This window comes from Phacochoerus africanus, chromosome 7 (assembly GCF_016906955.1).
Source record: "Phacochoerus africanus isolate WHEZ1 chromosome 7, ROS_Pafr_v1, whole genome shotgun sequence".
NCBI classification, from domain to species: domain Eukaryota; kingdom Metazoa; phylum Chordata; class Mammalia; order Artiodactyla; family Suidae; genus Phacochoerus; species Phacochoerus africanus.
The window spans coordinates 31,119,892-31,137,180 of record NC_062550.1 but is presented as its reverse complement, the minus strand read 5'-3'; the positions used below and the strand labels follow the sequence as shown (position 1 = coordinate 31,137,180).

The 17,289-nt window shown below is 47.0% G+C and overlaps 1 protein-coding gene across 1 annotated transcript in view; it reads left to right on the top strand.

Annotated features, from left to right (window-relative positions):
* Nucleotides 1–17,289, top strand: part of PPM1H (protein phosphatase, Mg2+/Mn2+ dependent 1H) — a 273,912-nt gene that overhangs the window by 141,310 nt on the left and 115,313 nt on the right. Inside the window, exon 4 of the mRNA XM_047787110.1 lies at nucleotides 2,549–2,661. Coding sequence (XP_047643066.1) covers nucleotides 2,549–2,661 — 113 coding nt within the window. The remainder of the gene's footprint in view (nucleotides 1–2,548; nucleotides 2,662–17,289) is intronic.

Sequence of the window (17,289 nt, the reverse complement as noted above, 5' to 3'; positions counted from 1 at the left end):
CCATCTTAATTTCATCCCCACGATGTCCCTTTAAGCTAATTTGTAAAGAGTTTGTAAATATTTTTTTGAAATCCAATGTCGTTTTTGAAGGCGGTATTCCTCCTTGACCTGCCTGCAAGTATTTATTTTTCGGCTTTTTAAATTTTTTTTTTAATTTTTTTGGCTTTTTTTAGGGCTGCACCCTGTGCATATGGAGGTTCCCAGGCTGTGAATGATGCTTGACAGTCTTAAACCATTGGCGTGATGCAGAAAATACTCAAGTTCACATGAAAAAATGTGGCCCATCTACACCACAGCCACAGCCAGGCGGGATCTGAGCCGCATCTGCAAACTACACCACAGCTCACGGCAACGCTGGATCCTCAACCCACTGAGCGAGACCAGGGATCAAACGCACATGCTCATGGATGCTGGAAGGGTTTGTTAACCACCAAGCCGCAACGGAAACTCCTGCCTGCAGCATTAGATGCTGTCATCCACCCAACCCTTTACTGGAATTTTCTTGGCTTGCTTCTAAACCACTATGTCCCACGTACCCGCCCTCTTTCCCCTACCCCATGGTTCCTCAGCCTTTCCCCTTGACCCAGCTCATTCTCAGTGTGTTAGTTTCTCTCCAGATCCTCTTTTTGTACCTTTTCTCTGCTTACTTGTTGACCAGGCCTCTGTTTCTCATCTGTTTTCTCAGCTCAGGCTCTTCCTGTTTCCATTGGTGATTTATCTAACTTTGTGTTTTTGCCTCTGGCCTCCAGAGCAGAGCAGTTGCTGGTCAGTGCTGGATTATTGAATTATCTACCCGTTTCCATCAGGAAGCTGGCTGAAGCAGCTGGGTTCTAATTCTGTGGGTTTCTAAGAATCACAAAAGTGCTGGTGCCCTGGCCCTCGTTCAGCCAACAGCACCAGCAGAGTCATCCCGGGCACCGTTTCCTCCTCTTCTGTGTCCTCCCTTCTCCCTCCCTTAGTCCCACCGCCAGATGACAGTGGGGACGTTTGGCGCTATTTTTTTTTTTTTAAGTCTAATTACATCCCATTCATTTATTTTAGGTTTTTTTTTGTCTTTTTGTCTTTGTTGTTGTTGTTGTTGTTGCTATTTCTTGGGCCGCTCCCACGGCATATGGAGGTTCCCAGGATAGGGGTCGAATCGGAGCTGTAGCCACCCGCCTACGCCAGAGCCACAGCAACGTGGGATCCGAGCCGCGTCTGCAACCTACACCACAGCTCACGGCAATGCCGGATCGTTAACCCACTGAGCAAGGGCAGGGACCGAACCCGCAACCTCATGGTTCCTAGTCGGATTCGATAACCACTGCGCCACGACAGGAACTCCTGTTTGGCGCTATTTTGACCAGCATTCAGTTTCTTTTCCTAACTGAACACACTTTTTTCAGAGTCACGGAATCCCCACTTCCGTCCCTGACACAGAACTTAACAAAAGACAGCTGTCTTAAGAATGATGCACATCTGTCTATAGAAATGTTGAGCTACTTTTAATTTTCTTGGGGAGACCTGATAAGGTGGTGGTTAATAAATAATAGGCTTTGGGAGCTCCCCTCATGGCTCAGCGGTGAGGAACCTGAATAGTATCCATGAGGATGCTGGTTTGATCCCTGGCCTCACTCAGTGGGTTAAGGATCTAGCATTGCCATGAGCTGTGGTGTAGGTGTGGTGAGCTGTAGATGTGGCTCAGATCTGGCGTTGCTGTGTCTGTGGTATAGGCCGGCAGCTTAAGCTCCAATTCGACCCCCGGCCTTGGAACTTCCATATGCTTCGTGTGCAACCCTAAAAAGCAAACTAACTAACTAACTAACAAGCTTTGGAAGAGGAGAACCAGATTGGATTCCAAACTCCAGCCAGGTAAATAGGGGCAAGGTCCCCACTTTTCTGCATCTGAACAGTGAGGTTCACAGCGTCACTGTAAGGATGAGATATGAGTCTGTTTGTTACGTGCCCACGTGGGGGATGTGCTCATTGAATGTGGGCCAGTATCCTGCATGTGTGTCACTCTCGGGAAGTAGTGGTTTTGGGAAGAGAAAGTCAGAGCAGAGTTGGGAAGCTTCTGTCTTTGATCATTGAGACGGGGGTGGACTTCCGCCTGCCCTCAGTTGAGGACACAGCCTTTCAAATCATCACTCTTATCGAGCTGTAAAGGAAATTATTTATTGGAGACTGGGGTTAAAGACATTGATCAGGTCCAAGCCCTTGGCATTATGAACTCCCCTATTCTGTTTTTCACGTGGCAGCTCAGGTCATCCATACAAAGACTGAATTTTCCACAAGCCACAATATCCACTGACTACAATGGGTTTCATTCTTCTCATTTTGTTGTCTGATGATATCTGTTTGCCATCCCTTGTTTGCTGTCTCTGGTCAGCAATAATTTGGGACCAGCGTCCTCTCCAGAAGTCTACATCTGGCAGGAGAAAAGCCAGTGTTCAAGATTTTCTTGTCGCTTCTTCGAGCTCATTCAGCCTCTGAGGACTGTGTCAAGGGAGCCAGGCAAGAAAGTCTTTGTTCCCGTACAGTCCAGCACTCACCTTGTTTTCTTTCACAGGACCTACAAATCGAACGCGAGAGGAGTTTATATAATATATCTGGTGGCTGCACAGCGCTGATTGTGGTCTGTCTTTTGGGGAAGCTGTATGTGGCAAATGCTGGGGACAGCAGGTAAGCAAATCCGCCGTCTGGTTCTTCCTCAAGTTTAATACCTGCCTTTATTTATTTTTTTTTAATTTTTTATTACTCAAATGAATTTATCACATCTGTGGTTGTATAATGATCATAACAATCTGATTTCACAGGATTTCCATCCCACAGCCCAGGCACATCCCCCCACCCCCCAAACTGTCTCCTCCGGAGACCATAAGTTTTTCAATGTCTGTGAGTCAGCATCTGTTCTGCAAAGAAGTTCAGTCTGTCCTTTTTTCAGATTCCACATGTCAGTGAAAGCATTGGATGTTGGTGTCTCATTGTACGGCTGACTTCACTTAGCATGATAGTTTCTAGGTCCATCCATGTTGCAAAAAATGCTGGTATCTCATTCTTTTTAATATAATGCCTGCCTTAAAATTTTTATCTTTTGTATTTTTTTTTTTAAAGTTAAGTGATCAGAAATAAAATAATTCTGCTTGGGATTAGATCTTGAGAAGGATAAGATTACATCTGAATAAAAATGCATTTAAAAAAAAAGACAAAAAAGAAAAAAAAGGAGTTCCCGTCGTGGCGCAGTGGTTAACGAATCCGACTAGGAACCATGAGGTTGAGGGTTCGATCCCTGCCCTTGCTCAGTGGGTTAAGGATCCGGCGTTGCCGTGAGCTGTGGTGTAGATTGCAGACTCAGCTCGGATCCTGCGTTGCTGTGGCTGTGGTGTAGGCTGGCAGCTACAACTCCGATTGGACCCCTAGCCTGGGAACCTCCATATGCCGCGGAAGCGGCCCAAGAAATGGCAAAAAAAAAAAAAGACAAAAAAAAAAGAAGACTCCTCAGGCTGGTATTAAATGGTACAGACCGTCTTCTCCTTACTTGTTCAAAGTGTGTACCTGTGTTTCCCCTAAGCTAGTAGTAGCCAGACTTTTTCGACTTCAGAACCTGATTTCCGTTGAAAGCTTAGCAGGTGCATAAAGTATGAGAGAGACAAGGATGTATGAGAGGCACCTAGGAGGACTCTCCAGCTAGTTCCACTTCTGCTCGGTGACTTTGCCCTGTCCCCTCCCAGAAGCCCAGGAGTTCCTTCTTTTATCTGCATGTGCTTGTAGGCTGCACTTTCTTCTCTTTTGGGTTCTACTGAAAGGACTTCTGGCTGAGAGAGGATGGTTAACCCTTCCTCTGTCCAGCATTACCAAGAATAAGAAAAACTTGTGTTTTAATTTTCTTTTAAATAACTGATATGTGCCTACTTTAGGTGCGGCCATATCACTTATTTAGTCTCTGTTAAATTGTAGACTTTGTGGAAAGTGCTCTAACATGTGTTAAACACATCCTCGCTCCTTTAGGAACAAACTATGTTGGCAGGACTTTTTGCTAAAGGCCGACTTGCTGTTCTGAAGCAGTCAAAGTACTGGACCCTAATCAGGATGCCTGCAGAGGATGAGTGGCTTCCTGCAGGGGCTACAGTCTAAGGATGCTGGCATTCCTCCATCCCCTTCCTCTGAGTGACATGCCTCTTCTCAGCATCCCTCTGGGTCCAGAGGGATGCAGAGATCAGGCCCCACCCCTCTCCTTCCCTGTCTCCATTGGGTTGCAGAAAAGACCACATCCCTCAGGTGGCCCAGGAATTCCAGTTACAAAGCAGGAGAGCCTCGGGGAGTTCCCATCATGGTGCAGTGGTTAACAAATCCAACTAGGAATCATGAGGTCGCAGATTCGTCCCTGGCCTTGCTCAGTGGATGAAGGATCCTGTGTTGCCGTGAGCTGTGGTGTGGGTCGCAGATGCGGCTCGGATCCTGCGTTGCTATGGCTCTGGCGTAGGCCAGTGGCTATGTCTCCAATTAGACCCTTAGCCTGGGAACCTCCATATGCTGAGGGAGCAGCCCTAGAAAAGGCAAAAAGACCAAAAAAAAAAAAAAAGGGAGAGCCTGGGGAGATCCCAGTTAACAATCCCACTAAAGAGTTGGAGACCGGAGAGACACCTGCCAAGGCAGCAGTATTTGGGATTTGAAAATCGATGTTTTGGGAAGGTCTGTTTGTTTTTAAGGTTTATGTGGATTTCTCTTCTGCTGTACTAGATACCTCAGTTGCAACATACAATTTTTCTCAGTAAATGGCAGTGAGTGTAAGATGCCATGCTGACCTCATGGCCTCTCTCAGTAGTGGTCCTGGCAGGAGACAGACTCCAGCTCAGTTGAATGACGGCGGGAAAGGGAACCAACAAGGGGTGTTGGGACCCAGGAAGGTATCTACCACCAGGCCTGCAGGGTCCTGGGAGGAAATGCTATGGCAGAGCCCAGAAGGATGGGGCCACTGATGAGGGGCCCTGGGTAGGATCCGCGGCAGAGCATGGGGGGAAGTGTGCTGGCTTCTCCCTCTTCCCAGCCCCCTTTCCCTTGCCTGTTGGATGAGCCTGGCTGGAGGCCAGGTGACAAGAAGTTCAGGGAATGCGGTCAGAGAGGTCAGTCAGACCATCAGAGACATGAGCCTCTCGGGGGTGGGGCAGGGGGAATCACCATCTGCCCCTCCTTCCTTCTTCCCCCCGGGGTTGGGGCATCTTCAGAGCAGGAGTCCTCATTTCCAGGGGCCACCGAGGAGCCAGCTCCCAGCCCTGGTTCTGGATCTGGAGCCTGGTGGAGGCAGATGAGCAGATCAGATGATTCCTTTCTGTTCGGAGGAGGACGGAATCGATGATTCAGCATTTGTGCTCTTGTTCACCTTTTGTCTTGGTGTCTAGTTCTGTGATTTTTGAAATGAGTTTGCTTTCCTGGCACTTCCAGTGATGAAGGTGGTGACTGAGTGCTCTGTTCCCTGGGGCCAGACCCACCCCTGGTCCCAGGGAAGCACCTTTCACCAGATGACCTGGACTCAGAAGGTAACCCAGCTTCCATGCCCAGAGTATCTGTATGTCAGATTATGCTTTTCCGAGAAGCAGCTCCTCCCCAACACCCCATCCTCTTTTATTTTATTTTATTTATTTATTTTCTTGTGTGTGTGTGTCATTTTAGGGCCACTCCTGTGACACATGGAGATTCCCAGGCTAGGAGTATAATTGGTGCTGCAACTGCCAGCCTACGCCACAGCCACGCCAGATGGGAGCCTCATCTGCAACCTACACCACAGCTCACAGCAATGCCGGATCCTTAACCCACTGAGCAAGTGTAGCCAAGGATCTAACCTTCCTTCTCATGGATACTAGTCAGATTCATTTCTACTGAACCACGATGGGAATTCCACCCTGTCCTCATTTTTGAACAGTTTCCTTCAAAGCTCTGAGCTCCTTGACAGGCCACCACCCCAGCCAGCAGGCCTTCAGTCCTGCTTCTCAGAGGCTCCAGTCCTGGTCCAGGAACAGTCCGTCCCATTCATCTTCTGGACTTTTGCCTGCACCACCCCATTTAAGTGCCAATTTCTAGACCAGATCTTGACCTAAATACCAATTTCTAAAGTTTCTGGCAATTTAAAGATTGTCACTATGAGGAATGACACTTTGAAACAGTAAAGCATTGCTCTAAGGTTGATCTTTGGGTTATTTTTTCTATCTTAGTGTCCTTTTTCATATTTATTTATTATCTTTTTGTCTGTCTTTTAGGGCCGCACCAGCGGCACATGGAGGTTCCCAGGCTAGGAGTCGAATTGGAGCTGTAGCCACCAGCCTACACCACAGCCACAGCATTGCAGGATCTGAGCCCATCTGTGACCTACACCACAGCTCACGGCAACGCCGGATCCTTAACCCACTGAGCAAGGCCAGGAATCGAACCCACATCCTCATAGATGCTAGTTGGATTCATTGACCACTGAGCCATGGTCCTTCTCTAAAGTTTTCAAATAACAAGGTTCGTCTGCTTCTAAACATCCATAAACATGTGGTATTTTATTTGCTATTCAATAATAATTTGAAAAGCTTAACAGGTACTTTTATCCATATTAAAGCTGTAAAGCAACTTCCCCCCAGCCCCCACAAATTACCCTATGAGAAAAAAGAATCTCTGAAAACTTAGTCACATTTGTAATATGGCCCCAGAATGCAGATTCGAATTTGGGGTTTCATGGCTGATGGGTTGGGTTTGTTGTTCACTTAAGGGTCATATGTCATGTAGAAACCTAAGAGCAGTATGAGCTGGCATTTGTACTCACTGTCCAAAGGATTACTTACTCTAACACTTATTCTTTAGGGTATTTTCAGTTCTTCTATGAACAATAGATACTTGATATCATCTTATATAGGGTCATTGCCTGGTTTATATACTAATAACATAGTGAGTTTCCGAATATATTGAGTTAGTCCCAAGAAATAGCAACTAAGTGAATTTTTATCAGACCAACGTAAATGTAGGTCCATTATCACTTATGGATGAATAGTCATGAATCCAAGGACAGAGTTTAAGCAAATGATCAGAGCCGGTAGACTCTGATCTGAATTCTGGCCACAGGGCTCTGATTAACTGCTAAGTTTTCCTCTTTTATGGACTGATACTGGCTGCCTGTATGTTTGTTTTTAATCTTGACAGTTGTGAGAGTGAAGCGAATCTTTGTCTCAGGTTTACTACCCTGTAATTATTCACACTCAGGAAAAAAGAAGCTTTGCACTGGTTTGATTTGGGAACTGCTGGTGGTCAGGAACTATTTTATAAGCCACTTGCTGAGCTGTGAACCATCTGATTTACCGTTAGGCACATGTGTGCTCAGGGGTGGCATTCAGGAGAAGCTGCCTGATGCTGGATGTGCCTAGTGTCCGAGGCAGCGACCACCTGCAGTGTGGGACGGTCCATAGGGATGCCAGGGGATGCAGCCTGGGACAGAATTGCCCTTCCCTCTGCAGCCCAGGTAACCAGCCACAGAGGCTCATGCCATAACTACTCAATGAACACCTCTTGCTTTATTTTTCCCAGTCAACAGCAGCCAACGCAACAGCTAGGGGATCATAAGGGACTAGGGAAGAAGCAGATGGTGGGCGGATTTTCACTTCCAGCAAAAATGAATCGGTGGCAGGCAAATGTCATGCAAAGCAACATGCAAACTTTCAGCCATTGTGTTTGAGTCATCCGCCCCTTAGGGCTCGGAGCCATCCTTCCCTTTAAGAAGATGCTTTGACTCCATTTTGGAAGATAATTTCATTTTATTTCCAGAGCGCTAAGGCACTGAGGGGGCCAAGCCCTTACCACTTAATGTCAAACAATGTCTAAAGGTTTGGCAACTGAGACTAGGTGAACTCATTCAGAGGAAAGAAAACCACTTAAGATTTGTTAGGTTCCTGATTCCACCCTTACCAGATTTAAGTCACAGCAGCACTGAGATGGCTAACAAGGGCTAGGCGCATGTCACATGCTGTAACAGAGACGCCTACCTAGTTCTCTCAGCGGCTGAGTGAGAAAGAGGCATTGTTAATATCAGACAAATATCCTGAGGCCCCACAGCTACTACCGATGGAGCAGGGCTGCCATCCCGCCCAAGACTGAAATCAGAGCAAAAATTCTCAGTCAGTGCTCTGTGCCCTCAGATGTCCCATCCATGCTAAGACTCATGGGGTGTTTTTTGTTGTTTTTCACACTTGCTAAGACTCACAGGGCGTTTTTGTTTTTCACAGTTTAACATCTCTAAAATGACCAGTTTCTTTTTGTTGTGGTTGTTGCTCTTTAGGGCTGCACCTGGGGCCTATGGAGGTTCCCAGGCTAGGGGTCCAGTCCGAGCTACAGCTGCTGGTCTACACCACCGCCACAGCAACACAGGATCCGAGCCACATCTATGAGCTACACCACCGCTCATGGCAACACCGGATCCTTAACCCACTGAGCAAGGCCAGGGATAGAACCTGCAACCTCATGGTTCCTAGTCGGGTTCCTTTCTGCTGCACCACAACGGGAACTCCTAAAATGACCAGTTTCTGATTAACATTTTGTTCGTATTTTTACGTAAAATAATGACATATCTTACAATTAATGGCAACCTTACTGTCACTTAGAGTGGTTTATGGGGTGTGGGTGAGCGGATGGTAGTACCTAGAAGCTATTTTAGATGCATTGCAGTAGCGAAGCATATAAGCTTTGGATGGTCCAGTTCGTGCATTGAGGATACAGAGAGTGCCACATCCTTAAAGTGAAGAAAGGCCCCACGTTTCTCTAAGAACATGCATTTTGTGTTTTCATTCTGATGATAATCAAAGTAACATTAGCATTTTCTGGATCTTCTGGATACCTGCCTTATAAATGATAACTGCCATGAATTTGGACCCCTCTTGTGTCATGGTTATGATTTCTCTGTTGGCAAGAGTATTGCAGATCTTTTCAAGATGAGTCACAGGTTCTGGGGAATTCAGGGCTGTCTTCTTGAGGATGCTTCTAGGAAGAGGCTGAGAAGGTGGAAAGTGTTCGTGAAGAAGCTCTGTATAACCAGTGGTCCATGAACTGTCCTTAAAACAAAGCCAGGAAGGTTTTCTTTCCTTTCTCTTTCCCTAATTTTTAATTTTCCAGAATGACCCTTATTTAAGCTAAAGCTTGCTGTGTACATTCAGAGGTGTTTTCCTCTGGTAAGTCTCAATTTTCTTGAGGACCCAAGGTGGGTAGCAAACAAAACTTAGATTTCTAGATTCAAAACCAGTTGCACATCTCAGCCTTCTCCCCTTGGCTGGTGAAATAATGAAACTACATTAACTGCCTCCAACACAAGAGAATGCAAAGAACTGTTCATTCCTTTTTATTGTTTGTGGACATCAATGGCCAGTGCAGAACCTTCGTGAAACGTTTATTGCTAGTAAGTGGTTCATCCATTCACATCTGCCAGGGAGCAGTTTCTTTGAAAGCAGCCTTCCTCAGAATTCAGAAATAGATTTAATCTGCTTCCATTGACCATATTTAGTTCACCACAGCTCTCATTTTCTTAGACAAATATCTGAAAAATAGAAACCACAGCAAACCTCCATTCTCCACAATGAAAGTTGAACTGTTGTTTGGACCTTTTATCTGCATGCTCCTCCCCCAGGCTTTTAGTATATATTTACATAATCCCTTAGCAATACCCGTAACCTGTATAAGGGATTAACAAAAAGAAAATATTAGTATCAGGTGATCGCAAATACATGCAAAGCCATGGAGACCATGTGACGGCTCAAAGCATCTTTCCTTTCCTACCAAGCCACTCACTGTCAACGCACAGGGCAGCAAAGAGGCCCTTTCCTCTCTGGATTTCCTCCTTGTCTTCTCCTCTTGGAATTTGTTTTGTTTTGTTTTTGTCTTTTGTCCTTTTAGGGCCACACCCATGGCATATGGAGGTGCCCAGGCCAGGGGCCCAATCGGAGCTGTAGCTGCTGGCCTACGCCACAGCCACACCAATGCCAGATCCGAGCTGTATCTGCAACCTACAGCACAGCTCACAGCAACACCAGATCCTTAACCCACTGAGCGAGGCCAGGGATCAAACCCGAAACCTCATGGTTCCTAGTCGGATTTGTTTCTGCTGCGCCACAACGGGAACTCTTTTTTTTTTTTTTTTTTTTTTAACCATCCCTCTGACCTCCCTTGCCCTAAATCAAATTGTGGTCCCCAAACCAGCAGCAGTTGCAATTGTCAACCTGGGCAGAAAAGTAAATTCCAGGGTTCTACCCCAGCCTACCAAATCAGACAGCAGGGCCTGGGGCCCAACACTCTGATAGCAAGCCCTGCAGCTGATTCTACTGTGTGAGGAGCAGAGCGCTGCTTTAAGGTCTCCCATTGGGCATCTGAGGGAGCCAGGAAGGAGCAAGTATGTCCTCGGGGTATAAAAATTAGAGCTGCTCCTGGCCAGAGGCAAAAGCATCAAACTCCGAACCTGTCAACCATCTAGCATCCTTGCTGCAGCCACACACCACATGCTGGGGAGCTTCTTTGGTGATGTCCCTCATGCTCTCTGATGCTGCTGCCTTAGGTGGCTGGGCCCCACCTGTACCTTGGTTAGCTGTCTGCAGATTCCTTCCTGCCAGCCTCTCCTTCTGGAACGTAGGCCTCTTTCTTTGACAAGTGGGCATTGGGGTAAGGATTTCCTATGAGATCTAGCTTTTCAAACCCCTCTCCACCCCCATCCTTGCTGACTCTTGAGTGGTTTTAAGCCCCCATCCCATCATGCCCCAGGCTGGGATTCCCTTATCTGAAATGGGTAGGAGGTGCCCCTGTGTGGACTTTTGGTCTCTTCTTGAAGGGCCCCTGGGAGAGTGTGGTTCTGGCTGTAGTTCCCCAGCCCAACCAAATATGCTCTTAATAACTTCCCTTTGCTGCGCCCCCCCCCCCCCCCCCCCCCGCCCCCGAGGGCTGGGCTGGGCTGTTTGTAGAAATGCAGTCTGTGCACTTACAAAGGTTGGCAGGAGGTGATTGCCGTCAAGATAGTGACCTTGTCGAGCCCTGGCTGCTAAGATAGGAAACTTTGGGTCAGTGACTGGGAGGAACTTTCTAGTGGAGAACAACCCCCCACCCCAGGCTTTGTCTCTGGCCACCGTATCCTATGCCAAGATTTTCAAGTCCTAAGCATCTAATTTGCAGACAGTGTGAAACCAAGTAAGATGAACCAGCAAAATGCAAAAGACCTTTAAGGAGTTCCTGTTGTGGCTCAGCAGTAACAAACCCGACTAGTGTCCATGAGGAAGCGGGTTTGATCCCTGGCCTCACTCAGTGGGTTAAGGATCTGGCATTGCAGTGACCTATGGTGTAGGTCGCAGATTCGGCTCCTTCCTGGCGTTGCTGTGACTGTGGTGTAGGCTGGCAGCTACAGCTCCAATTCGACCCCTATCTGGGAACTTTCATATGCCACAGGAGCAGCCCTAAAACAAACAAACAGACAGATCTTTAGTGCCTGGGGAGGTGGGCTAACCCTAACTGGGTAAAGCTGAACCACAGTCACGGTAAAGTGACCTTTGAAGGAGAGTGGAGTGACCAGCAGAATCAGGGAGTAAAGTTGGTCCATGGTTTTAGTTTATCAGTGGTTAAAAAAAAAAAAAATTTTTAAATGTATTTTTAAGTGGACAGTAAATTCAGTCTGGCCATTGGTGTGGTGTAGACAGCAGAACCTAATGTAGCGATAGCCTGTAGCATTTGACATATAAGGCAAATAATAGCTAAAGTTTTGGTTGGCTTACTTGCTCCTAAGCACTCTTTCTAGTTTCTAGGGCTTTATGTGAATAACTGAAATCATCCTCACACCAACCCTTTGAAGGAAGTCCTTTTCTTTCTTTTTTTTTTTTTTGTCTTTTTGCAATTTCTTGGGCCACTCCCACAGCATATGGAGGTTCCCAGGCTAGGGGTCCAATCGGAGCTATAGCCACCAACCAACACCAGAGCCACAGCAATGTGGGATCCGAGCCGCATCTTTGACCTACACCACAGCTCATGGCAATGCCAGATCCTTAACCCACTGAGCAAGGCCAGGGATCGAACCCACAACCTCATGGTTCCTAGTCGGATTCATTAACCGCTGAGCCACAACGGGAACTCCCAGGAAGTCCTTTTCTTAATCTTGTTTTATACATGAACTGTCTGGGTGACGCAGTTCACCAGGGGGTGAATGAACAGGAACCCTCCAAAGAGAGACTTCTGTGGTGAAAGTGTTTGGAACCATGTTTGAAGGGATGAGAAAAACTCAAGCAAATTAGAGTTTGTCGAGCCCTGTGAAACAGTAACTTGTGTTGCTCTAAAAGAGATCCTTGGGTGTTTGTTGGATGGGGGGAGAGTGGTAAGGCTTGCTTTCCGTGCATCTGAGATGGAGGGGCAGCCACAGGAGGACAGGGCGGTGGTTCGGCGCACGGACGCAGGCTGCCTGGGTCGCATCTCGGCTCTGCCACTTCTCATGTTTGACCTTGGGCCAATCTCATGTTTTCCGTGCCTCAGTTTTGTCTTTTGTACACGGAGAAGATGGTGGTATCCACCTCCCAGATGAGGATTAGATGAGCAGGTAAGTGGAAAGCTCTCAGCACCGGGCCAGGGCCGCGGTAGCTGCTCCTTAATAGAGAACGGCTTTTATTGTCATTGTTCTCAATACGAGCTCGATGAGAGCTGCCCAGAGATGCAGTGAGTGGCCACAGAAAATAGTAGGTTCTCTCTTAAGGACAGTATCTGTGCATCACAGTATAACCACCTAGCAATAATGCTAGACCTAGGTAATTTGATTTTTCACAGTCCCCATCAAGAGCTAGGTTTCTGTGACTTTGGGAGGATCTAAAATATACTGTCTTCATTTTTCCTTCCTTTCATAAGAGCTTAATCTCACACTTTGTGTAAGGAAAGGTACAAATGTCTCCTACCATGTGATGGTCTATTGGGAAGGCTAAGTGCAGAAACAGTAGGCCCCAAATTCACTGGCCTGAGAAGCAGTGGCTTTGTCTCATTCAGGCACCCAGGGACCTGGGATGAAGGAGGCTCTGTCATCTTTAACACTTGGCTTCCAGGGTCCACGGGGGCTTATCCCTGACTAAAGCATGGGGGGACCACTCAAAGAAGGATTTATGGCCCAGGCCTAGAAGAGGCACACATCATATCTGCATGTTTTCCATGCTAGAATTCAGGTCCATGGCCATCCTGGGAAATAAGACCGCTGGGATATGTAGTAATCTGTATATTATGTCTTCAGGCCCAAAGGAGTTTATCTTGATCAACATTTGGCAGTTTGAGCCACTGTTGGGTGTTTAGAAGGGAATTCACGTTCGGGTCAATAAGCGATGGTGTCTTTATTCATTATTGCTACATTTTTTTTTCCACTGGACCTGATAAAGCCACAACTTGGATGTCATTATCTTTAAAGCCCAAACACCAATGACCTCTTTTGTTACTTGGATTTTGTCACTGTCAGTTCTAGAAGAGATGTAGCGTGTTCAGCTCAAGTTGTCAGACAGTGAAGAAGTAGCTGTCTTGCTCTGATCCACTTTCACCTTGGAGAACACATTTAAATGATGAAAAAGCCGACTGGGTAAACAGCATGCCAAATACTCATCTTTAGAAAGTTCATCATAGGGAGTTCCCACTGTGGCTCAGCAGGTTAGGAGCTTGACTAGTATCCACGAGGATGTGGATTCAACCTCTGGCCTCACTCAGTAGGTTAAAGGATCTGGCATTGCCATGAGCTGCAGTGTAGGTCACAGACATTGTTCAGATCCCACGTTGCTGTGGCTGTGGTGTAGACTGGCAGCTGCAGCTCTAATTCAACCCCTAGGCTGGGAACTTCCATATGCTGCAGGAGTGAGTGACCCTAAATTTGAAAAACAGCAAAAAGAGAGAGTTCATCATAGAAAGCAATACTCATGTTATGCTAAAGAGGAAAGGTTATATTACCCAGGTAGGAATGACTGTACTGGTGTCTTAACACCTTCTGTTCCCTTGAGATTATTTTTAAATTGTCACAGCTATGTTGTTGAAGGTTTTAGGTGACATAACAGTTCAGTATTAAGAGTTTAGCTTCTTTTCTACTCTCAAACTGTAGTTCTTTGGTGTGCATTTTATTTGAGCACATTTCCTCTTCTTGATGGCATCCATAATAGAGTCAAAATAATAACTATAGATGGATCATTTACAAGTTATGTCTCTGTCTGTCTTAAGTTTGTTTATGCTAAATTTGTGCAGTTCACTGTGCACGTGTTATACAGTCAGAGCCCCACAGTAAGGATAAAGATGTAAGTTAACTGAAATGCCACGGGAGGAGCAGAATCCAACAAACGTTTGGATGCCTGCCTGTACCAGGCATGTGATGGGGAAATGTAGTGAGTGAGGCAAAGTCCCTGTCTTTGGGGCACTTACAGTGGGGGCTGGGGGAATGCAGGGAGTCAAGCCTCCATTTATGATGCATTGTGAAGGGCAAGAGAGGGCGTTAAGATGAGCCTTCAGCCTTCATGAGTGGAGCCTGCCTTGGGGTTATTTACTTATTTGTTTATTTTATTTTATTTTTGCTTTTTAGGACCCCACCTGCGACAGATGGAAGCTCCCAGGCTAGGGGTCAAATTGGAGCTGTAGATGCCAGCCACAGCCACAGCCACGCCAGATCTGAGCCGTGTCTGCAACCTACACCACAGCTCACGGCAATGCCAGATCCTTAACCCACTGAGCGAGGCCAGGGATCGGACATGCATCCTCATGGATACTAGTTGGGTTCATTACCACTGAGCTGTAGCAGGAACTCCCTGCCTTGGGTTTAAAGGGGAAGCTCTGGCACACGTGCAATTGTGTTCTTTGAGGATAACCATGACGTGATGGCACACCGCATCAGCAAGAGTCCTCACACGTCACGATCCATTGCTTCAGAGTTCTGCAGGCAGGCCCCCTTGCTCTGTTATTCATGAGGTCATTGTTGTGGTTGTGAGTAGCTTGGTTGGCACACGGGGTCATTTGTGGTGTGGATGTTTTTGGTGGGACCGTCCTCATTTTTGCGATCTGTGAGCCTCATTGCACTGTCCTCCATAGGAAATGGTGTACGAAGGCCTTATGTCAGGACAGGTGTTGATATTGACTGAGCAGTTCCTCATGGGGTGTGTGTACTACACGGTTATCCGGTGGTTTGTTGGGTCTGGAGAGTTCACTGGACAAGATGGGCATTTAACCTTTAACCTTGCCCTCGCTTGTGTGAACAAGTCAACAAGTTCCCCAAGACAAGGATGGTGTAGCAGTTAGTGGCAAAAAGGGAAGAAGGAACGTGTCAGCCTCTGGAAACAAGCTGACAGAAATGAGCCAGACTTCACCCTCCCAGAAAGGAGCTCACCTTTCCTGCTGTGAAACAGGCGGGTTCCCACTCTTCAGGATCCTGTGTTAGTAACCATGAGGGTACGGGTTTGATCCTGGCCCTCGTTTGGTGGGGTAAGGATCCTAAAAAGCAGGGGGGAAAAAAAAAAACTCTGGCATTGGTCGCCGTAGCGGCTTGGGTCATGCTGTGGCGCAGATTCGATCCCTGGCCCAGGAACGTCCACATGCCATGGGCGGGACAAAAAAAAAAAAAAAGACATCTTCCAACTTGGAAATTTGGTGACCACTGAATTAATATCCAACCAGAGAGTGACCTGGTAAGTCAGCTCCCTGCACTCCTGAGGCCCTGATCCATTTTCCTCTGTCTTGTTGGTTTAGATGCCAGAAACAAATTAGATGCATCAAAGAAGCTTTTCAGTTGCCCCCTCTGCCAGCCTGACAGGGCCCCTGAAAACCATCCTGCAGGGGTTCCCCAGAGCACAGGCTCCTGGCAGCTTTGAGACTTTACAGTGCCAAACTCTGTATCCTTCAGATCCTTAAAGGCCCCAATTCACTGGGTCCAGCCCTGTGTCTGCCACCCAGATACTAAGACTGTGCATTTTTTTGAAGATCAACTTGTCTCTTATTCTGAACTGGTGCTCCCCTCAGCTTGTGGGCCTGGGCGGAGGGCACTGCCTCTGCCTTAGTGTCTGCATCATGCCCACCAAACCAGAGGCAGACTCTCCTGTGTCCCTTTGTTTTAAATACCACCTACCCAGAGGGCTACCTACTCCTGGTCTCACCGCTACCGCTGCTGTCATCACCACTGTTACTAGTATTACTAACACCGTCACTGTTACCATTACCACTACTACTAGTAGCGCTACTGGTACCATTGCTACCACTACAACTAGTACTACCACCAGTGTTACTACTTGTACTACAGCACCAATGTCTCTACCACTAGTACTAGTACCATTACTATTGGTAGTACTACCACCATTAACAGTGGTACCGTTAATATTGCTACTAGCACTGCTACCACTGCTGTTTTGTGTTTCTACCCTCTCCTCCCTCCACCCGTCCAAACTCCCTTTGGCTCATCCCTAGGGTCCCCAGCCCCCAAGGGAAGCACTTTTCCAGAATTTTTCCAGCCGTTTAATTCCACATACTCTGTCAGATGGAGTGTGAGATGGGGCGAGGTGTCCATATAGTTTACAGTTATGCTTTAGATACTTTGGGGCACGCTAGGCAGCCTCTCATATCCTTTTCAGCTTTCAAGTTCTGTGATTTTTGTTGTTGTTGTTGTTGTTGTTGTTGTTGTTGTTGTTGTTGTTGTTACACTAGTGTTTTTGGCAAGCAGTGGTTGTCTCTAAGTAACACAGAAAAAATCCTTTTTCAGCAAAGCCCTTTAAAAAGCCTCCAGGCTCTTAGGCATTCGACAAACAAATGCTTTTTTTTTTCCTTGCAAGACTCTGCTGTGAAGTCAAGGTCAGGCTTCCCAGGGAGCTCAGCGGCACAGATGCCCTCACACGCCCTCAGTCGCTGCTAGACCCAGAGCCTGCCTGAACCTCCGCCTCGGGCTGAGCTTGGCGCCCAGCGCTTGGACCCTGAGCTTTTCTCTTTCAGGCAATAAAGAGGCTTTTGAGGTTGCAGAGGGGAACTCATTCCACACCACGGGCCGCCCGGCCTGCCTGCAAAAATTGGATTCATGCAATTAATTCTCATACTGATTCATCTCTCTACCGGTTCCCCCCCACCCCCTATTTTGATTCTTTTCTGTGTCAGAGTTTAATGTTTTTTTCCTCCCCTCTCTATCTCGTTCTTTGTGAATCTGAGCTGGCAGGTCATAGCCATAATTGTCACCAGTATTTCAAGGACATATGGTCGCTCTTCCAAATGGGCTGCTCTGGTTTTCAATATTAATAGGTCATCTAAAAAATTGGCTAGACTATATTATGTGCTTTTCAGACCCTTCATTCA